Source organism: Myotis yumanensis, unplaced genomic scaffold (genome assembly GCF_028538775.1).
Source record: "Myotis yumanensis isolate MYYU_CA2020_CCGP unplaced genomic scaffold, mMyoYum1.0.hap1 SCAF_14, whole genome shotgun sequence".
Classification (NCBI taxonomy): domain Eukaryota; kingdom Metazoa; phylum Chordata; class Mammalia; order Chiroptera; family Vespertilionidae; genus Myotis; species Myotis yumanensis.
Window position 1 is genome coordinate 48,870,058 of NW_027223765.1, and position 23,451 is coordinate 48,893,508.

Here is a 23,451-nt window from a genome sequence, read left to right on the forward strand (position 1 = left end):
GAAAGGGCACGCATATAATAAATGTTATAGTTTACTTAGAAGTAAATTTAATAATAAATATTTAGAGCATATATGTTGGAAGATAAAAAATAAACTAAGGTATATTAAAAAATATTTGAATTAATGCAGAGATAGTCTTAGTTCTTAGGATTAGTCATAAATGTCACAAAAATGTCAGCTTTCCCTACATTACCCTATAGATGCAATCGAATTTCAATCAAAATCCAAACAGTTTTTAATCTAGACTGAGATTATCATTTAAAAAAATTTCCCTCAAAGAATTAAAAAATGGAAGAAGAGTCAGGGATATTCTCAAGAAGGGTAATAAAAGAAACTTCCCTATTAAAATACCCTAAAACCTATCATAATGTATAGTAATAAAATCATAGTAATTTTGGAACAGGAAGGTAAAGTTAGGCTAATGGCTTTCTACCCAGAACTCAAAAATAAAATCAACTATTAATAAGAATTCAGCGTATTTGATCAGGAGACATTTAACATAACTGGAGAGCAAATAGGTTATTTAATCTATGATGTTGAAAAAACTGGCTAGTTGTTTGGAAAGAAAAGTTGCTTTCATACTTCATTCATTAGACCATTATAGATATCAGATGAATCAAAAATATAAAGGTAAAAATGAAACCATGAAGAAATATGTATGAACAGTTTTATAATCTTTGGGTGGAAAAGGTATTTCATTGCATGAAACCCATAAGCCACAAAGGGGGAAAGTGGCGAGCTTTCATTGCATTAAGAAACTTTGTTCAGGTAAATATAAATAGGCCAACAAATTAACAAACAGAAAACAATATCCAAAAACAAAATACAGAACATAAATTATACAGACATGACCAAGTGCTAATACCACTAACATAGAAAATGGATGGGAAGAAACAGGTAATTTATAAAAGAAAAAATCAAAAGAGGCAATAAACATGAAAAAAAGGAAATGAAATACAAAATTGTAAAGCCATCCCACAGGTTGGTAACGTTGGAAAAAAACAAAAAAGATGTCTAGGTTTAATGTAGAGAACCAGACAGTCTCATGTCCCACTAGTGGGAGTGTAACTATTAACAGATGCTGTGGAAATTGGTACAAAATTTTAAATAAACATACTCTTTATATTTAAGGGCATACACAGTTGTCGATGTGTACGAAAATATGTACACAAAGATGCTCATTATAGAGTACATACCATAGTAAGGAACAAAAATCAACAGACAACTGGTTAAGTTATGGTTCATTCATAAACTAAATTGCTACAAGCCACTTAGAAGACTTGTATTTTTTTATATTTACTAACATGAAAAAAAAAATTATTTTTGTGCAAAGAAGCAGGATGTAAAAGTATACTTATAGGATTATTACTTTCATATAAAAGTATATATAATATTAATCTATCTACATATTTACATATCTATATATGTATATATAGATATACCTACATATATACGTATATATATCCATGTAGATAATAAAAATATATTTTACGTGTAGAGTAGATGTCTGTGGGTAGTGGGATTAGGGGATTACTTTTTGAAAATATATTTTTATTGATTTCAGAGAGGGAGAGGGAGAGATAGAAACATCAATGATGAGAGAGAATCATTGATTGGCTGCCTCCTGCACACCCCCTACTGAGGATAGAGCCCGAAACCCTGGGCATGTGCCCTTGACCGGAATGGAACCTGGGACCCTTCAGTCCGCAGGTGGACCAAGTGGACACTCTATCCACTGAGCCAAACCAGTTAGTGCTAGGGGATTACTTTTAGTTCTACTTTATATGTTTCCATATTACTTGATTTTTCTGTAATAAACATGTTTTATATTGTTTATTGAAAAATATTTAAAATAATCAATTTAAGTCAATGAGGAAGAATATTTTATTGAATTCGCTTTAGCCTCTTAGTTATAATAAAAAATAACCTTGTGGTAATACATAATTAATACCTTATTAACAAATTTTTTGGTCAAATTATAGAGTTAGAAGGAAATAATTCATTTTTGTTTTTGTTTTTTTATTCGTACACAATAAATAAGATTTTATTTCTACTTATGTCTGAATATAAATATGCAAACTAAATTACATAGTTAAGTCAAGTTCCAGAATTCCTATTCTGTAAGTAAAGAAAATTCTACCTTAGCCCTGACCAGTGTAGCTCAGTTGGTTGAGGGCCATTTCATACACCAAAAGGGTGCTGGTTCAATTCTTGGTCAGAGCACATGCACAGTTGGGAGCTCAGTCCCCCAGTAGAGCATGCAGGAGGCAGCCCATCAATGCTTCACTCTTACATCGATGTTTCTCTCTCTCCCTCTCCCATTCTCTCTCTCTAAAAATCAATAAAAATATTTTTAAATGTATCTTTATTATTTAAGTATTACAGATGTCCCCTTTGTGTTGTGTTTTGCTTTTTTCCATTGACCCCCTCCACCTTGGACCCACACTTCTCAGGCTTTCACCACTCTATTGTCTGTCCATGGGTTATGCATATGAGGTCCCTGGCTAATCACTCCTCTCCCACCACCCCACTCCCTTTTCATCTTGACGGTATCTTTTGCTATACAGAAGCTTTTTATTTTTATGTACTCCCATTTGTTTATTTTCTCCTTGGGTTCCTTTGCCCTAGATGTATCTGTAAATGTATTACTATGAGAGATGTCTGAGATTTTGCTTCCTATGATTTCTTCTAAGATTCTTATGGTTTCACGACTTACATTTAACTCTTTTATCCATTTTGAGTTTATTCTTGTGTATGGTATATGTTGGTGATCTAGTTTCATTTTTTTTTTTTTTTTGCATGTACCTGTCTAATTTTCCCAACACCATTTATTGAAGATACTGTATTTACTCTATTGTATGCTATTACTTCCTTTGTCAAATATTAATTGAGCATAATGACTTGAGTCCATTTCTGGTTTCTCTGTCCTATTCCATTTATCTGTATGTCCCTGTTCTTCTGCCATTACCAGACTGTTTTGAGTTCAGTGGCTTTGTAGTCTAACTTGATATCTGTTATTGTGATTCCTCCAATTTTGTTCTTCTTTCTCAAGATTGCTGTAGTTATTCAGAGTTTTTTTTTTTGGTTCTATATAAGTTTTTGGAATATTTGTTCTAGATTTGTGAAATATGCTGTTGGTATTTTAATGGGGATTGCATTGAATCTATAGATTGCTTTGCAAGTATGAACATTTTAATGATGTGGAATCTACCAATCCATGAACATGGTATATTCTTCCACTTGTTTATGTCTTCCTCTATCTCTTTTTCCAATGTCTTGTAGTTTTCTGAGTACAGGTCTTTTACCTTCTTGGTTAAGTTTATTCCTAAGTATCCTAATATTTTTGTTGCAATGGTAAATTAAATTGTGTTTTTAGTTTCGTATTCTGAGAGTTCATTATTGGTGTATAAAAATGCCATAGATTTCTGGGTTTTTATTTTGTATCCTGCTATGTTGCCGAATTCATTTATTAAATCCAGTAGTTTTTTTGGTGGAGTCTTTAGAGTTTTCTAGGTACAATATCATGTCATCTATGAATAATGAGAGTTTTACTTCTTCCTTTTCAATTTGGATGCCTTTTCTTTTTTCTTCTTGTCTGATCACTATGGCTAGGGTTTCCAGTACTATGTTGAACAAGAGTGGTGAAAGCAGTCAACCCTGTCTTATTCTTGTTCTTAGTGGAAATGGTTTTAGTTTTTGCCCATTGAGTATGATATTGGCTGTAGGTTTGTCATATATGGCTTTTGTTATGTTGAGGTATGATCCCTCTATTCCCACTTTGCTAAGAGTTTTTATAAAAAAAAGAGTGTTGGATTTTGTTAAAGGCTTTTTCTGCATCAATTGATATGATCATGTGATTTTTGTCTTGCAATCTATGTGATGTATCACATTTATTGATTTGTGAATGTTGTACCAGCCTTGCAGCCCTGGAATAAATCCCACTTGGTCATGGTGTATAATCTTTTTAATGTACTGCTGGATCCAATTTGCTAATATTTTGTTGAGGATTTTAGCATCTATGTTCATCAGAGATATTGGCCTGTAATTCTCTTTCTTTGTAGTGTCTTTATATGGTTTTGGAAATAGGGTAATGCTAGCCTCATAGAAAAAAAAGGAAAGAAAACTTTACCATAAAATGACTTACACAATAAGAGAATGGCCCAATATACTCACCAGAAACTCAAGTTTTTTCCAAATCTCAACTACTTCACTATCTTCAACCTCAACTCCAGCCAAAATTGGGTCTCCTCATGGTTCTAAAATGGCTGCAATAGCACTGATGGCACGTGCTTCCTTGGTCTGTCCATCAAGGGAAGAGTAAAACTTTTCTCCCAAGCATAAAATACAAGTTTTCCCTTCCGTATGAGTGAATCCACTTAGGTCACATGGTCACCCATGAGCCAATTGTCCATTCAGTATAATGCTATGTGCTGATTGGCTTGGACTAATCTTCATTTATTTCTAACATTGGGGATGGGGAAGATTACCTAAAAAACTGCAATTCTGTTTAGGATTGGGGTGTAAATAATAAGTAGATACCAATAGTTTCCACTAAAAATAGGACATATACATTTATATCTATATATGTTTATAAGATACAATTGAAAGTTTTATTGGAATATTTCAATTGGTTGGCTATATTGGTTAAATTTACTGTGTAATATGGGGGATTATCCACATCACTGAATGCTATGTGTTGCTTATATAAATCTGAGGTCATGGAACAAGTACAAATTTTCATCCAACTTAAATGTCTCATATTGATGGTTGTTCTTAAAGATAAGGCATTTAAAGTAGGCAGGTAAATTTAGCTTAAATCAAAATTTTTAAAAAGAATTCATTCTCTAAATATCTTTGTTGCTTTCATATTTGTAGAAAATCTTTGTTAAATCTTAGGAGTAAATTATTTTTGTTTCTGACACCATAGCTCAGTGACAAAGATAATCTTGAGTAATAGATTGTGCTGAAAACAGAAGAATAGGTCAAAGGACAGTGATTAGAGAAAGCATTACATAAGACATTTGGCTGGTATACAAAACAGAAATGCAGAGTTTTTACTGTGAACAGAGAAGGAAATGTTCTAGGTCATAAATCCTCCTAAGTTTTGGCATATACACAACATATAATGTTGAATTTGGTTTTCTTTTCCAAAAAATCTTTTCTGACATTGTCATTTACTATGAGGTTATAAGGAAGTAAACACTTAATTTGGCATAATGTTTAACTTATGTTGGATCAGACCTACAAGTGAAAAATTATGGTTTGTTTTCTACACAAGCAAATGGAGGCTAGAGCAAGTGGCTACATTATGCCTCCTTATAAGAACTCAACACGGCCTTCCAACTTAACTCCTAACTGAATATTGACTAAAAGACAGTTTTTGAGCTTTTAGTGCATAGAAATGAAGGGGGAAATATGAAAAGCTCTTTGGACTAAATGACAGATTGACAATGGTTTAGAACTGCTGCTTTCTGGGGAGGGTTGGGGAAGGTATTTCTGATTAATTAAAACAAGTACAAATCTTCCCCAGTGTCTGTTCCCTTTGAAGGTCTGTTAATGCTGAATCATAATACACAGCGGTATATAGGCTGCCTGTGGAGAGTAAGTAGAAGAAAAGAATCCTTTTCTTTTCTCCACTGCCAGGTAAACAGGAAAACTGGCAAGTTATGTGGGGCCATTGTTCCATGCTCATAGGAAGTTGTTTCTAACCTGGCCATGCAAAAATGCTGGAGTAAATCATGTCCTTTGCAAATAGACATTTTGCTTGTGTTGACAATATTCTTTGAAAAATTTTAATCTTCCAAGTGCCTCACAGAAAAACTCATCACTTCAAGATAATGGCAAGACCAATCACCTTCCCATTTGGCAGTCACCCATATGGCTGTATTATCTTTGATAGGCCCTATGGCTCAGGTCAGTGGTATTTCCAGTGGGGCTACACAGGGGTACTGGTCATTCTTAAAGGCTGCCGGTTGCCTAAATAAAGGACAACTGACAAAGTCTAGTAGTAGTCAATGTTCACCACTACCGGGTTCCAGCCCTCCTTTCTAATCTCATGCCTGGTACGTGCTCCTTATTCTAGCTTTGTGTGGCTTCTGTCTTTGCTCATGCTGTCCCTAGAGTACCTATTTTCCTGCCTCCTGGTGTTCAAATAGTACCTATTCTTCAGATACAATGCAACCTCAGGTAAGTCATGTGGTGTCCTGAGGCCTTAAAGATGGCGTGATGACATGGTAACTCAGAAGTACCTATCTTCTCAGGAGAGCTACACACACACCTAGCAATGACAAAAGGAAAATAAAACCCCTCTTTATTATTAGAACTTTAGGAGACTGGGCTGGAGTATATAACCTTTCTCTACTGGAATGCCCACCTCCAAACCTTACCATTTCTATTAACAGATGAAAGATAGAAAAGATAATGGTACCCAAGGATGTGCAAGAACAGAAACATTATTGGAAACCTTATGCTACCCTTTGATGTGACTCATACCACTAATAAATGTGATCTAATAACTTTTCTCCAATCATCACTAAGATCAAAATCTTTCTACTTGAGGAATGAGGAAGGGCAGGGATGAAAAGTGTACCAATGCCCTGGTTCTTTATGCAAACCTCATCAGTTTTTAGTGGTAGGGACACGTCCAAGTTTCTCTTCTGGCCTGGTTGGGCACGCCTTGAAATTATCGCTCCAGATTCCTTACTGATACCATCAGCCAGGCTCCCTCCTCAATCCTCCTGTGAGCTTGATATAAACCTAGGCTTACTGTGAGGCTCATTCCCTTTTGGGCCCATATTAAGCACCATATGAATCCTCTAGGTCAGCTGGAATCTGGAATGGAATCACATGTACCATTTCCGAAATTACACCACGTCTGGCTCTATGATCTTTGTCCAAGAAACATTATGTTCTCCACAATGTTATGCAGGAGTGTTTTTGCACCTGCACAGGAAGGCATCAGAACATTGGGCACTGAAATTAAGTATAATTTAGAGGGCAGGCACCTTGCTTCGCATTTTTAAGATTGTAAGAAGAGAAATGAACACTCATGCCTTACACATTATGACAAATACATAAAAAATACTAGAATAAAACAAAAACAAGAATCAACAATTGTTCTAGTGAAATGACTTTGAACTAGTAATTGAAGACACTTTTACATATAGCATTAATTTTTGAGATTTTCCACAAATTTCCCCACAAAATTGTAAAGATAACCTGGGCTGGCTAAAACATTCAAGCATAATTTGTGACCTTTTTCATAATGTGGAGATGGGTATGCTCCTTCTTTCTCTCCCTTCTCCATACTCTCCACCACTTCACTTGGATCAATCTCCAAACACTACGCTAGTCAGGCCGCTGCTCTCTCTGAATTCTTCAGTGGTTCTCCACTGCCTACAAGATAAAGCCCCCACCCCTTCCACCAGCCCTTTTACTCTGGAGTTCATCCACCATCAGGAACCAACCTCTGTTCTTTTTTCTTTTATCTCCCATTTTGGAATCTTATACAATTGTTTTCGTTCAGAGGTCTTCAAACTTGCTTTGCATGATCTCATCTCTGAATACTTGAAAGTATCTTTCTTCTCAAAATGTATCACATCTTTATCCTTTGATCTTCCCAGTTTGAGGCTTAACTCAAATACCACTTCTCCCATCAATCCTCGTCAAAGGCTTAAGCAACAGATGCATGGTGACCAGTGACATCAAACTTCCCAGGGCCCTAAAAAGCCCAAGATCTTAAATAAAATGTATTGTTTCCCAAATGAAAAACTAAAATTGGAAAATTGAAATTACTAAATGTTCAATTAAATGACTTTAAAACATATGTCAAGTTCACTAATTGTTAAATTTAGTACTAATAATTGAAAACAGTTGGTGAGATCTTTTTTTAGCTCACAAGGATTCCTGTGAATACACTATGACTCCTCAGATATCATAGTCATTTATTAATCAAGTTATGTAGACAAATAGTTTCCAAAGATTAAAAAAGTTTCCAAATTTTTTCATAACAAAAAAGATAGTGGATGTGAGATGTGAGGTACATGTTTACTACAAGCTGAGGTGGACCTTCTGAAAGTGTGAGTCTGACCTTTAAAAGTCAGCAGTGGCCTGGCCATACTTAGTGTGAATCTGGGTCTGACTGCACAGTAGGGAGCCCTACATGCATTTAGGAGGCCCAGGTGGAAGTTCAGTAGTTCTGTCCAGACAGTGGGACCTCTCTGGACCTTCTGACTTTTGCCTGTAACAAAACATGATTTTAGAGTTCCTGCTCCATCTACTAAAAAATGTTGCTTTAAAGAAGAAATGAGATCATCTTAATGAACATACCTAAATGGTGAGAAATTACTGTTCTCTAAATAGTCATGAATTTGTGCACCAACTATTTTTTGGACCATCTATTAGGTGATATGCTATCCATCAGTCACCAGGGGATACTAAATGAAATCTCTGTAGAGTCAGGAGAAAGAAACAAGTATACAATGAAGTAAGGTGTGCTCAATGCCCTAATGTAGTAAATATAGCACATGGTTAAGAGTGCATGCTGGGTTGAGACTCCCTGGGCCCCAACTCAGCTCTACCACTGACTAAATGTATATCTGAGGCAGGTTTTACTGCTTTGCCTCTTATTTTGTTTTGTTTTGTTTTTACCTGGAGAATTGAGATAATTAATACCTATCTTATAGGATTACTGTGAGGATTAAATGAGCTAAGACTTATGAATGAATAGAATGGTACCTATCTAAGTAAACATCCAATATTCACTATTTAGTCCTGTTCTTTATAATAAATGAGTGCCATTGTCTACCTAGGAAAGTGATGGAAGGCAAGGTAGGAAGGGCTTTTCAAGCAGGAGAAACAATACATGCAAAGACACTGAGGCACACAAAACAGTATACAACAGTGTAGGAATGTGAAGTGATTCAATGGGCTGAAGTTGAGGTTGTGTACAGAATTGCAGGAGTTGAGGCTGGGTGGTGTAGTAGGATACAATTATACTATGCAAATGAGTTTAGAGTTTATCCTGTGCATGCAACCAAAAGCTACATAAGAATTCTGAGCAGAGAAAGGTCATGATTAAATTTTTGCTTCAGAATGATCACTCTGGAAGCTAGAGGGAATGTAGTCAAGAAAGGAGGCAGGGAGAACAGTTAGAAGGTTATCTCAAAAGTCCATGTAAATAGTCATAAGGACCCAAAGCAGGACACCAGTGATGAAGAAGAGGAGAAAGAGAAGACAATGTTCTCAGCAGAAACATCAACAGGACATGTGCACCCTTTGGTGGTGAGGATGGGCAACAGCAAAGGTTTGAAGTTGAGTTTTGCATTTCTGCCTTCCTTATATAGTAGCTCTAGAACAGTACTCCACAACCATAAAACAATATGTTTGTCTTCACTGAATTAGAAAAGAGAGGGGGCAGGAGTCTTGGTGAGAAATTCTATTATTGAGTGGTCTGAAGACTTCCATGGGAAGGTGTCCTAGAGGTCAGGGCGCTTCCTACTCTGTAGACCTGTCCAGTCTGTGAACTGTTTTTATTGGTCCTCACCAAGATAAAGTTCTAGTGCTGGGGATTACATTAACTTCATCACTAAACTATTCAACTGATGATTTTTTGTAGGGAGACTTTCCTGAAGAGAGCAGAGTTGATTTGCATTTGAATGCAAGTTCCTTACCTTCATATATACCCATGAGAAAGAGTTCACTGACTAGGACCAGTCTGAGATCACACCTTCAGCAGCACTAATGTAAATGACTAAATATATGGGTTTGAGGTCTCATGAGAGGCCTGTGCTTGAGATCACTGAGAATGGAAATGTAGAAATGTTAGTAGCTACCACCATTGTTCAGAGGTGAGGTTGCTGAGAGACAGTATAGAGATGAAAAGAGGGCTGTATTGGTTTACTAGGGCTGTGGTAACCAAGTGCCACAGACCAGGTGATTTTAACAACAGCAATTTATTTTCTTACAGTTCTGAAGCCTAGAAATGTGAGATCAAGGTGTAGGCAGGGTTGGTTCCTTCTGGGGGCTATGAGGAAGAATATATCCCATATCCTCTCCCTTAGCTTCTGGTGGTTTTCTGGCCATCTTTGGTGTCCCTTGCTTGTAGAAGTGTCACTCCAATGTCTGCCTTCTTTTTCCCATGGTGTTCTCCCTATGTGCATGTCTACGTTAAATTTTCCTATTCAATAAGGATGCCAGGCATAATGGATTAGGGTCCAAACAAACTTTTCTTTAACAATTACATCTGCCAAGAACTTGTTTCCATATAAGGTCACATTTTGAAGTAAGGGTGTTAAGACTTAGACATATGGATCTGGAAGGGGGTGGGTGGCGGGGGGGGACACAAACAACTCATAACAAGAGCCAAGGATGGAGACCCGAAGAACACCAATATTTAAGATTCAGATACTCATCGCACTCTGACTTACAGTACAAGGTATGTTCTAAATTGGTGCACCTCAACTTCTCAACCAGATGTATAGGTTTTTGGAGATCAGGAAGATTGTCTAAAGTGCCTTTGCATATTCTGCCTACAGGATTGAGTGAGTTTCTTATATGTGTAAGTAGCTCAAAACAATGTTGTCCAATGATTTGTAACAAACAAAAATTGAATATGGAAGAGCCCCTAAGAAATGTTTTGAACAGAGTATGTTATGACACTGCCATATAGACAACAGTTGCTGTACTTGTCAGAAAAATCGCCAAAGTAGATGTTCAAGCTATGTTTTAACTCATTTGCTTAAACAACTCCATGCCTATCATCCACACCAAAAGGCTGTTTTCCTGCATGGGCAACAGAAGGCATAATTATTTGCAAAAAATTTCAATGTTTATCATTTGCTTTTCTAAGTGGCACAGTAGATTCGCTGTACCACTCCACATGTTTGCCAAAATCCTATTTCACACCCATCATATTCTTATTCCCCTATCCAATACAGTATGCCATAGTTATTATTTATTTATATCCTAACTAAAATCATAAAAGACCTCCAACATAAGAACAGCTTATAAGAGATAAAATAGTGCCAAGACCCTACAGAGAATAAAACTAGAGAAAAGCAGCATATTTACTTATGTCTAAATACATAGAACTTATAGGTTCTATTCTATAACTTTGGCAACACTGAGACTGATAATATTAAAAACACCTAACTTTCAATATAATACTGTGACTGCCTTTTTTTCCTTCATAAAGAACTAAAGCAAATAAGACATCCTACAGAACATATTTCCAATATAGAGATTCTGTTCTCACCTGGGCTCTTCCTGACTTAACGTTGGCCACTTAAACATGCACTATAGTGATTCCAGTTCAACTGGGATTCGGCTATTGCAAGAAATTCACAATTGCTTATGGTTTTTGAAAGAAGACTTTTTTTTAAATGGATCTAGAAATTTATCAGTTGTTGGTATAAAGAAGCTAAGGGGAAGTGATTGATGGTATGTTTCTGCAACATAAATAATTTTGAAATCATTTGGTAATTTATTTACCCTTCATGTTTTCCACTGAGAAGTTTTGATAAAAGTAAATAAGTCATTTTTTTTTTTATTAGAGGTGGATTGTAATTATGACTCCTTCACTTCCTCTCCTGGAATATCCTTGGGAAATAAAGCAGCAGAGTTTAAACAGTTGGAATGTTTACAAGCACCTACTATGTGCCAGGCACTATTTTGGGAGATGAGGAATCGAGAAGTAATAAAGTGTGGACCATGTCTTTGAGATTGTTACAGTCTAGTGCAGGAGTGGGCAAACTTTTTGACTCGAGAGCCACAATGGGTTCTTAAACTGGACAGGAGGGCCGGAACAAAAGCATGGATGGAGTGTTTGTGTGAGCTAATATAAATTCAAAGTAAACATCATTACATAAAAGGGTACGGTCTTTTTTTTTTTTTTAGTTTGCGGGCCGTAGTTTGCCCACAGCTGGTCTAGTGGAAGAGATGAATCCACACAAAAGGATAGTTAATTATAGTATACAGGATGTAACATGGGCATGAACCAGGGAGTTATGGGAACTTTTAGTCCAATATAAAGATTTGGTAAGGTTTTTGAAGGAGATAATACCTGAGTTAATTAAAGGACAAACAAGAGCAAGGCAGGTGAAAAAGATGAGAAAGATGTTCTAAAATAAGGAATAGCATGAGAAAAGGTATTGTAGTATAAAATAGCATTGGGGCATTGATGGACAAAAATGCAAGAAGACTATTTTAACTGTTGCTGATAACATTTGCTCAACATTTACCCCATATTAAGGACTTGTTAAGCAATGAACATGCTTTTTTTCTTGTAACACTCAATATTATTTCCCCCATTTTACAGGTGGGGAAACTAAGACTTGAAGAGATTGGAAAATATGTCCAAGGTCACATAGCCTCCAGGTCACAAAACTGATCAGGGATTTGCACCAGAGACTGCAGAGTTAGTGAAATGTCTCAACAAAAGAGGAATAGGGGTTCATTGTACCTTCTACCTTATTTGTTCATAGACAATGCTGTAACCATATCCACTGCCTTGTACATCTGCTTATTATAGCAATAATAATGATGATTACAATGATGGCAGCAATACTAAACAAGGCTTGCTATGGTCAGTAGGCCACATATATTACACTTTTTAATCCTTTCACCAATAAAAATAAAACAGCATTGTACATACCAACTTAGCAATAACAACACATAACATTTAGCACATGCCAGATACTGCTTTAAGAGCTTTACTGTATTATCTTACTGAATTTTCACAAGTACCCGGTGATGAAGACACCACTACTATCTCCATTTTATTGAGTAAACTGAGTCATAGAGGGGTTAAGTTGGCCAGTATCACACAGCCAGTTAGGATAGCCAAGAAGCAAGCCTAGGCATTTGAGTTTCACAGTCTATGCTCTTAGCTACTGTTCTTCACTGTCCATCGTCTGTCAAAAACAATGATCAGAATTCAACCCACTGACCAACCTCACTCCCCTTTCTATACCTGCTATTGACAGAGAAGTAATTCTATCACATGCTTGGACTGAGAAATGAAAAAGTAACAAAGTAATTCTGATCATAAGCTCTCTGATTCTGCAGAAATGATAAATCTGATCCTAACATGGAAACTGTTGCCAGAAACAGGAACATAGAGTTCCAAATTCCAGTTTCTTTTTTTGGATGCCTTATAGGTGCCAAGGTCAGACCGTCAATATCTGTGCAACAGTGGCGAGAAGAGATGTTGTTGGCAAGAACCAGATAGTCCTAGCATCTATCTATCTATCTATCTATCTGGTATCCTTCTTAGAACAAGCATAGTTTTAGTTAAAAGTGATCAACTTGCCATTATTTAAGTAATGTCTTGGTAATCTTATTTCTATTGCTTTTTGCAAACTCATAAAAGCTTAGGCCCGCTTTGCTACATCTTCCAGGTATAAGAGTAGCCAGAAATACAGATTTTTAAAATGTGAAATATTTTAATAGTTTTAAATTCCAAGAACTAATTTTAAAAATTAAAAAATTCATTGTAGCCCTAACCGGTTTAGCTCAGTGGATAGAGCATCAGCCTGCAGACTGAAAGGTCCCAGGTTCAATTCCAGTCAAGGGCATGTACCTTGGTTGCAGGTACATCCCCAGTAGGGAGTGTGCAGGAGGCAGCTGATTGGTGTTTCTCTCTCGTCGATGTTTCTAACTCTCTCTCCCTCTTCCTCTCTGTAAAAAAAAAAATCAATAAAATAAAAAAAATTCATTGTAGAAAAACAAAATACAATTGTGGGTCACTTTCAGGCCACAGGCCACAGCTTACAATCTTTCATGTAGTCTGTGGTCTTATAACCTTTTAAGGTCTCACCTCCTTGTCTGAAAATTCAGATAGTTGGACAAAGGGAACTCTAACTTCATTTCTAACTGCCCTCAGATTCTTTGAAGACACTGCCTTATTTTGTAATGTAAAAACATACCAAATACAAGTTTAAATGAAATTATAAGTCTTGGTAATAAGTAACCTCATCATCCAGAAAAAAAAAAATGATCAGTTTTTATATATAGAGGGGACATTAGATAATATCTGAAGCTTCTCCATCCCTCAACTCTACATGACAGATGACACCAGAGACAGGAGATGACTCGCCTACAATCAAGTTGCAGAGTTTGAACTCAGACACAGGTTTTAACATATATCATTTTCCACCATCAGCCAGCTTTCTTATTCTGTTGAAGAAGTAATTTGAACTCCTAGATCCAGCCATTCCTGCAGTCACCTCTGTACTGGATTTTCTAATTACATGCACTAATAAATCTGTCCCCTTCCCATTATTTTCTTCTTGATTTAACCATTTGAGTTAGGTTTTTGTCACTTGGAGCTAAAAAAATCAGACTAATAGTGTCCCACAAGCAATGACTCCTTTCCATACTTCTGCTATCTCATGCTCTTCTCCAGACTAGAATACCTGTCTTTCCTTATGCTTACAAGTCATACAAATTCTTTAAGATCTAACTTCCTCAATGAATATGTTCCTACTATTAAATCCAACTCTGTGTGTGCATGCATATCTCTCCACTACTTTTGCATTGTCATCAGCATCTTAATTAAATACTTTCTTATTATCAACTTATTTGACACGTATATATGTTATCTTCCAAACTAGAACATAGATTCCCAATTCAGATGCATATCTCACAGGTATCTTCTGGTTCAGCCACCAAACCTGGGAGAGTGCTTAGTGCAAGGAAAACACGTACTTAAAACTTAATTCTAAGTTAATAGAACTCTCCTGGTCATTCCAGCTTAAGTTGTAAAGACACCTAGCCCCAAGTCACAAGTATCGAGTATATTTTCATGGCTAGCCTATTATTGTGTATTAAATTTCCCTTAGAGGGGAAAGATCTCTGAATCATTTTACCACTTTACACAGTACAATTCTTCTGGAATAAAATATTTAATTTCTTTTGTTCTTCAGTCTAGTTTTTAGAGAAGCAGAAGGCTATTCCAAATGTGTAATGAGGCAAGAACCTCTCTTATTACTTTTGCAGTGTTTCACATCTTCAGAATGCCTCTGCCACTACCAATGCATAACGGTTCCTGCCTATTGCACCAAGGAGGTGTGGAGGCAGGGTTGCCAAAAAGCATATTTAAAGAATGCATCTTTTCCTTGATGAAGAGAGAAACATGTAATTATTTTTAAAGCAATCTGGTTTAATAGTTACTTTGTTTTCTCAAAATTAAAATATTTATTTTCTGAAATGCAAATCATATATTGCACTGACTAAGCAACCCTTAAGAATTCTGAGTAGTGGAGCTAATCCAAATGCCTCAAAACATATCTGAATGGATGAATCACTAGTATTGACTTAAAATACAATATGATCATATTGACCAATGTCACCCTAATAAACTTAATTTGAAATATATATATATATATGCATATATATATATATCCTATCTAATAAAGAGGGAATATGCTAATTGACTGCTACGCCCTCAAATATGGCGGCGCCCACAGCCACAAGATGGCCGGCAGGGGAGGGCAGTTAGGGGTGACCAGGCCAGCAGGGGAGGGCAGTTGGGGGGGACCAGGCCTGCAGGGGAGGGCAGTTGGGGGCGACTGAGCTGGCAAGGGAGGGCAGTTGGGTGCAACTAGGCCAGCAGGGGAGGGCAGTGGGGGCAATCAGGCTAGCAGGGGAGCAGTTAGGCGTCAATCAGGCTGGCAGGGGAGTGGTTAGGGTGTGATCAGGCTGGCAGGCAGAAGTGGTTAGGGGCAATCAGGCAGTCAGGCAGGAGAGTGGTTGGGAGCCAGCGGTCTCGGATTGTGAGAGGGATGCCTAAACTGGCAGTCGGACATCCCCTGAGGGGTCCCAGATTGGAGAGGGTGCAGGCTGGGCTGAGGGACACCCCCCTCCAGTGCACAAATTTTGTGCACCAGGCCTCTAGTATATATATACAGTGGAGCCTTGACTTACGAGTGTCCTGACTAACGAGTTTTTCGAGATATGAGCCGTCTCAAGGCCGATTTTTTGCTTTGAGTTGCGAGCTAAAATTCGGGTTACGAGCCAGCTTCAGATACCCCACCTCTAGTTGGCGCAGTGAACGTCACAGTGAACGCCACAACATCAGCCCAGCATCACGTGTCTCACTCATTCACTTTTGATTTGACATAGGAGTAATTTAAGTTACGAGCTCCGTCACGGAACGAATTAAACTCATAAGTCAAGGCCCCACTGTATAGTTAACTAGCAGTAGGTCTTAAATTTTATGAAAGGTATAGGCTCTTGAGTCATGACCAACTAACAATGTCAAGTGAATAAAGATGAATTTAGTGAATAAAGATGAATTTAGTGAATAAAGATGAATTTTTATGGCTAACAGTGATTCAACATTAGTCATACTTTCATGGCAAGATATAAGCTGAATTACATGGAAGTGAGTAGCTTGAACTTACTATTCACCTGGTTGAAAGTCCTCCTAAGCGATATGGGAGTTCATATAGAACAGGCACAATTTTAGGGTTGCCTCTTTTTCTCAGCACATACATACATACACACACAGACACACATGTACACAAACCTACACATGCACACAATATTCATTTTGGACATTTGTAATCCAGGCATTATAAGTAATTCCTATCCACTTTTTAAAAAGTGCGTTATGTCCATCTAAACAGAACACAACTGCTTACAGTGCCTTCTTTTACATTCCCTTGGTAATATTGATAGTAGCTACTTCACAGGAGGCAGCCGCCCATCACCGCCACTACAGAATTTACAAACATATGGTGTCACTTTGCCATGCCAACTTCTAGGTATTCACTCTGCATTTTGACAAAAGAAGAAAGCTAAGCACAGAACTGTCTTTCAGATAATCATTTATGAGCTCCTGAAACATGGTACACTGTGCCAGTATGATGGTCAGGTTTTGATTTTGGTCATAAATTATCACTACCACCACGTTATATTTAGATTCACAGCAGTACCAGAAAAATACACCTATAAATAATACACTATGTTTTCACATAGTCCACTTAAAGAAAGCCTCATCTTTTAACTGGGACAATTGTTGGAATGCCCTGAAACTCTTTTTTCCAGTAAAAGTAAAACCAAAGTAATTAACTATCAGAATTATCCAGCAATGGCACCTTCGGCCTCTGCTCCTTCCCTGTTGGTCTTCTGAGCTAAAATACTTTTTTTTTTTTTTCAGCTGGAACCACATAGAAAGACTGTGAACAATCTGGCATTCAGATTTATCAGCTCACATTTCTCATATTCTTTATGAGGCTAGTACCTAAATGTATATATTGCCCATGTACTCCCCCCTTGTCTGCGGTTTAGCTACCTGTGGTCAACCATGGTCCAAAAATATTAAATGGAAAATTTCAGAAATAAATAATTCATGTTTTAAATTGTGTGCCTTTCTGAGTAGCATGTTGATTTCATGCCACCCCCTTCCATCCCTTGTAAATCGCCCCTTGTCCGGCGTGTTCAGGCTGTATATGCCACCTCTCCATTAGTCATTTAGTAGTGCCTAGGTTATCAGACTGACAGTCATGGTATCACAGAGCTTATGTTCAAGTAATACTTTTACTTAATAATGACCCCAAAGCCATTTGCATAACTTAAAATTGCTCTACTTCATTTTTATTTATTGCTGTTAATCTTTACTGTACCTAATTTATAAATTAAATTTTACCATAGGAATGTATGTATAGGAAAAAACAAATTACATATAGGGTTTGGTACCATAAATGGTTTCAGGCATCCCCTGGAAGCCTTGGAACTTGTGCTGTGGATCAGAGAGGATCACTGGACTTGATAGATGCCCTAAGGGATGTAGGCCTCTCTCAACTCAAACAGAAATAACCCTGGGTAAGAAGTACACTTACGTTCTCAGGATGCTAGGGTTCTGTTTTTCACGTTAGAATATCTCTGGCTGGTGTTGCTTATTTAAAAGATAGGATTTGGAATCAGAATGCCCCGTGCTTCAGTCCCCACTCTTTCACCTATTTGCACAGTGCTTTAGGAAAATTACAAAACCTCTCTGAGTCTGTTTTCCCTTCTAAGAATGAGGATGGTTACCCTTATGTTGTTAGGGTTATTAGGAGAATTTAAAATGACTTAAGAACAGAAAAGGAAATTTAGGTAAAAACTAAGAAGATCTGACTAAACTATATATTTTAGTTAATAGTAAGTATCAATATGGGTTCTGTATTGTAACAGATGAACCATATTACAGAAAGATGTCAAAAATGGGGAGAAACTAGGTGAGGGGTATATCGGAACTTTCTGTACAATTTTCTCAATTTTTTATTAAATCTAAAACTTCTTTAAAAAATGCAGTCTATTTTTAAATATAATCTAAGTGAAGTGCCCTGCACATAGTAGGTGCTTGGAAGGTGGTTGCCAGTATTATAAATGTAGACTCTTTGGTTTTGCAATGTGCATCATATGCAGTATAATACGATCTTATTTTTATCCCCAGCTTTATTGAGATAATTGACATATAACACTGTCTAAGTTGAAGGCACATAGTATGATGGTTTGATATGATCTCTTCTTTTTCCCAATTTAGCAACTCTTTTTCATAGGCAGTTTTCTTTCTCTCCCTCCATGTCACTCTATTCTCTTTCTCTACATCATTCTTCATAGCTATTTCTAGTTCATCCATGTCCAGTCTACTACAAACTCATAATTAGTTTACAACTTGTTTATATTTCTCCAAGACTAATTTCAGTTCATCAATCTTATCTGTTGGCTTGGAATTTTACCACAGTAATTATGCAAATTTTTTAGTTACTTTCAATGATGGGTCATTTTAAAATTTTTTTAATATTTTTTAATTGATTTTAGAGAGAAAGGGAGCAGGATAGAGAGATGGAAACATGGTTGAGAAAGAAATATCAATCAACTCCCTCCCCTAAGTCCTCTACTGGAGAATCAAGCCTGCAACATGGACATGTGCCCTGACCAAGAGTCAAACTGGGGACCTCCTGGTTCATGGGTCAACGTTCAACCACTGAGCACCACTGGCTGGGGTCCTTTTTTTATTATTATTATTTCATTCAAAGTTCCCAGCTTTCTACTGGGAGAAAAAAAATGGCAAAACATCCTATTCCAGAAAGACTCTAGCAATGGAAAAGTTCGGCTTTTCTTGTAATAAGAAGATAGATACCCAGCTTCCTAAGTCAGCCAACAGTCCTGAGGCAGCTTTGTAGGATGTGTATTAGCACTAATTTGTTGCAATATCTAGAAATAGTTTGACAAATACCAGTGTTATCAATCCGTTTTGTGGTCTCTCTGATGTTAAGGTCATGTGTAAAAACAAAACTCACTTGCTCCTCAAAAGCACAGCTTTGAATGGATTCAGATAAAAGGTACAATCAGATGAGAAGACTCGAGCCTCCTGATAATCTCTCCCAGGTGGCTGGCTGCTGTTTAGAACTGGGTCTCTGGGAGAACAGATTTCTCTCGTTCCAGTGCTGGATGTCAGCATCTATCTAAAGGACAGCCCAAGAGCCTTTTGGTTGATAACAGGAAGTTTGTTTCTTATTTTTTCTGTAAATCACAACAGTTTTCATTGCCAAATAACCAGGACATCTTTAGTTGTTGGTGATTTATTAATAGGATAGATTTTAAAGACGGAGTTTCCCTTGCTATAAAGACAGTTACCATAATAATTCCAAACTGAAACCTGAAATATCAGGCCCCATGTGTGGACCCATCATCCAATGTTAAAAGAACATCCAAGAAACTTTGACTATTCTGAGGATACTTTTGCTCTACTGTAGTCCAAAATACAGGTGGAAAAAGCGAGGAGCTAGTGATGGGGGCGGAGAATGGAGTGTGTAGTCCACCTGCTATTTCTCAACAAGGAAATGAGTTTTATTTTTAATAAAATTGGTACGTAAGCTTGAGCTAGCTGAAATAAATCATCAGTGCTGGCGGGTGTGTGTACATATGTAAGCAAAGCAAACAGAAACCTGGGCTCACTCAAGATAAGGGTGGATAAATATAGGAAAACCTCAGACTCTACTACAGCAACATAAAATTCAGCGTTAACTGGCAGCAACCAGAAATTCACTATTTTAAGAAACTGGTCTCACAACCTCGATGGGGCTGGAGCTGGCTTCGCACACCGCCCCTCGGGGCCCTCACTGGCTGCTCTGATAGCTCACGTGCTGCACATTCACGGAGGGAGGAGACAAAACACATCCCTGACTTTCTTCCCTGACTCGCTCCACCTGAGTGCTGACCCCTTCCCTCCCTTCTTGCCCCTCCTCCTGCAGGCACCACCCCCCTCCTTTCTCTGGCTGGAGAACAGCAGATAGAAATAGGCGCTATTTTCACATGAAAGGCGGCCCGCAGCCGCCGCAGCCTTGCCCCAGACACAGAAAGCTTCTCAAGCTCATAATTGCGAGGCTTTTTGCTGAGGCATCGAGGGCCTCGGAAAGCCAGAAGGTCGCGGCGAAGTCACCTTGGGATGAAAAGAGGGTCATAGGGAAGAAGGTAGAAGGCCTGACCCGGGCAGAAGGACCACAGGGGGTGCCCTGCTTTGGGGTTAGTGAGGAAAAAGACGGGGGATCGGAGGGCACCCCCATGGCCCTTAGGCGACCCCAGTCGCGATCTGCTGACCCGGGGAAGGGAGGAGGGTGCCCTTCCCGGTGAGACTAGAAGCTTCGCCTTCCGAGCTGGCTTCCTCCCGCCGGGCCCGGCGGTGGCTCTCTGCTTCCGAGAGCCAAGCGCTGCACAGAGGCGCTCGGCTGGCTCCACTCGGGCGCCCCCACCTGCCGGGCGCCCCCGCCGGGCGAGCGCACGCTCAGGAGGGCGGGCCTGGAGCGGAGAGCCGCCGCCCGCCGCCGGGGAGAGCCGGGAGCCCGCGAGCGAGCCAGGCCTCTGTGGGCGCCGCAGGCTGCAAGTCACTCCCAGCGCCTCCCGGGCCACGGAGCAGGACCTGCCAGGCTCGCATCCCGCGCTCCCGGGGAGGCCCGGAGCGCGGAGCTGCACTCCAGGCCCCTCCGGGGTCCCAGCCGGGGAAAGAGGGCCTCGCAGCCCCTTCCCCAGGGCGCGGTCTCCACCCCCTGCTCCTCCTCGCCCGCGGCGCCGCCAGCTCCCATTGTTCGCCCCGCCCGCCCGGCCACTTCCCGGCGCTGCTGCTGGGCCTCCCGGGCGCACCTACCTTCTGCTGCCGGCGAGCCATGTCGGTGGGCTGCTTGGCGTTGAAGGGGTAGGCGATGCAGCGCATCACGAACACGTAGAGCTGCAGCCGCTTCTTCCTCTCTTCTTCCTCCTTCTGCAGCCGCTCCAACTCCTCCTTCTCCTTCTCGCTCACCACCGACGGGCTGGGGCTGGAGGGCCGGCCGCCGCCGGCGCGGCTGCTGGGCTGCAGCCCCCCGGCCCCGCCGCCGCTGCTCGCGCCGCTGCCCCCGCCGCCGGCGCCCATCCCGGCCCCGGCGCCCGCACCGCCGCCGCCCCCCAGCCCGGCGCTGCCGCCCGAGCCCTCGCTGGTGCGGCTGGGAGACAGGCGCGCGCCGGACGCGGCCGAGCCCAGCACCTCCTTGCCGCTCTCTTCCTCCACGATCTCATCCGATTCCTCTTCGCTGGACGAAGGGTCCAGCATGGTGCCGCCTGGAGAGGGGGTCCCTGGAGCCCCGACTTGGGATGCAAAGGATGGGGGGCGCTGGAGCAGCTGGGGGTCGGCTCTCCCGGATGGGCGCTTCTCCCCAAATCAGGGAGCGAGCGCCCTACAGCTCAGCCTCGGCCGCCGCGACTGCTTCCTTCGCCCGGCGATCCGGAGCTGCGCTCAAACCCAGGAGCGCGAGGGGAGGAAGGGAAGAGAGAGTTGCGTCCGTGGGTCCGCGGTGGGCAAAGGGGACAGTCAATGGCCAGCCCGGAGCCCGCAGCCGGATGCCATCTGCAGCCGCTGAAGGAGGCGCCTGCAGAAAAGATGCCGAGTGTTGCAAGCTGTCGATGCAGCCAAGAGCCGAAGAGGCAACTTGCCGATTGGGGAGGGAGCGGCGCTTACGTGTTTATTGGCTTAACTCTCCAGTGTCCGTGGCGTAAAGGGTGGCTGCAGAGGGCTGGAGGCGGAGAGCGCGAGCGACCCCAGAGTCTCAGAGCTTCAGTACTGACTCTAACGCTCTCCTACCCTCTTCTCCCCCTTCCTTTTGTGGACAGTTTCCTCCTTGATCCTCAGCTCTCACTGCCTCGACCTCTCTCCCCCTCCCGCGGACAAAAGTTTCTTGGGGGAGGAAGAAATGCGCTACCCAGTGATGACTTGTTGGCGAGGAGGCTAAATCCAGAGCTTCACTAAGCGAAAGCCAGCGAGATGCCGTATGGTAAAAAGTCTACCTCTTTTCCCGTCTTCTTCGCACCTGGGGCGTGGGCAGCGTATGGGTCCCACCTGTGTAAACTCGGACTCCAGCAATTTGCTTTGCATACGCCCACTCTCGTTAAAATAACAGTGATCAGAGGAGAGCGGATTTGTGTATCGGCCTTGCAGCTCAACTCATTTAAGTAGAATCCCCGTCTTGCCTAACCCGAAAAAAGCTATGATGAACATCCTTCATTTCCAAGAACTGGGAACACTTTCTTGCCGTGATGAGCCAAGCAGAGAAACAGAAGGGTTTCTGGTTGCTCAGCCCTTTCTCCATTCTAGCTCGCTGGAGGATCCGTGTAGAGGCCTGGGGACCCCGAGATTAGACAAAGTCCCCCCCCCCCCCGAAAAAAAAGAAAGAAAACTCGTTGGCATCAACATTTAATACGATGACTCTGTCGCACTGTCTTCATCCCTGGCTCCCAGTTATCTATTAATTCAAAAGCAGCAGATGGTGCCTTCCTCCCTGTGCTCCTTCCTCTCTTAGGCCAATAAATCCGCCGAGAGCGGAGCTGGCCAGCGTGCTGAATCTAATCAGCGACCCGCAGATGGATTGAAAACAAACCAACACTCCCCACCCTTGGATCTTAAGCTATCTAGAGACTTCTCTCCACCCCACTCCTTCCACCCCATGGGCTATATTTATGTATTTTCTAATGATCTAATTATTCGAGGGACTGATGGGAGTTGTTGTAAATGTGTAGTGGGAATTTAAAGTTTACATCACATCTGTCTTTATGTACCTTCAAATGCTTCACGAGTTTGCTAGAGGCTTTGATATTCAAGTGAAGCTCCCTAACTAGTCTCTTTGAGAACTAAAAATAAACCTAAGTTTCGACTTAACCCTAACCACCCCTGTTTGGTTTTTTAAGTTAAGTAATATATTTGACGTTACCACCATACTCTCTTCAAGGGCAAAATTTTTGTGGTCATCATTCATTCTCTACCAATTTAAAATAAACCAGTGATGTGGAAATGGTTACAATTTGGCAGTCTTCACGTTATAATAATTTTAAAGACATAAAAGATGTTCAAAGTATGTTGTACTGGTTTCCCTGGAACAGAAAATGTAGCAAGCCAAACAATTGAGCAATAACTTTTTTTCAGCACTTCTTATGGGG

At 40.2% G+C, this 23,451-nt stretch overlaps 1 protein-coding gene across 13 annotated transcripts in view; it reads right to left on the reverse strand.

The window, feature by feature from the left end:
* The window catches only part of CADPS (calcium dependent secretion activator), a 455,401-nt gene extending 433,489 nt beyond the window's left edge, over positions 1 to 21,912 (reverse strand). For 4 of the 13 annotated variants that reach the window (XM_070390918.1, XM_070390917.1, XM_070390910.1 and 1 more), the window contains exon 1: positions 21,134 to 21,906. In XM_070390918.1, coding sequence (XP_070247019.1) covers positions 21,134 to 21,574 — 441 coding nt within the window. In that variant the 5' untranslated portion in view covers positions 21,575 to 21,906. Of the gene's footprint in view, positions 1 to 21,133 lie in introns of all 13 variants that reach the window. The other 9 variants (XM_070390916.1, XM_070390914.1, XM_070390913.1 and 6 more) reach the window with 7 other exon arrangements.
* Between the last annotated feature and the right edge of the window lie 1,539 nt (positions 21,913 to 23,451).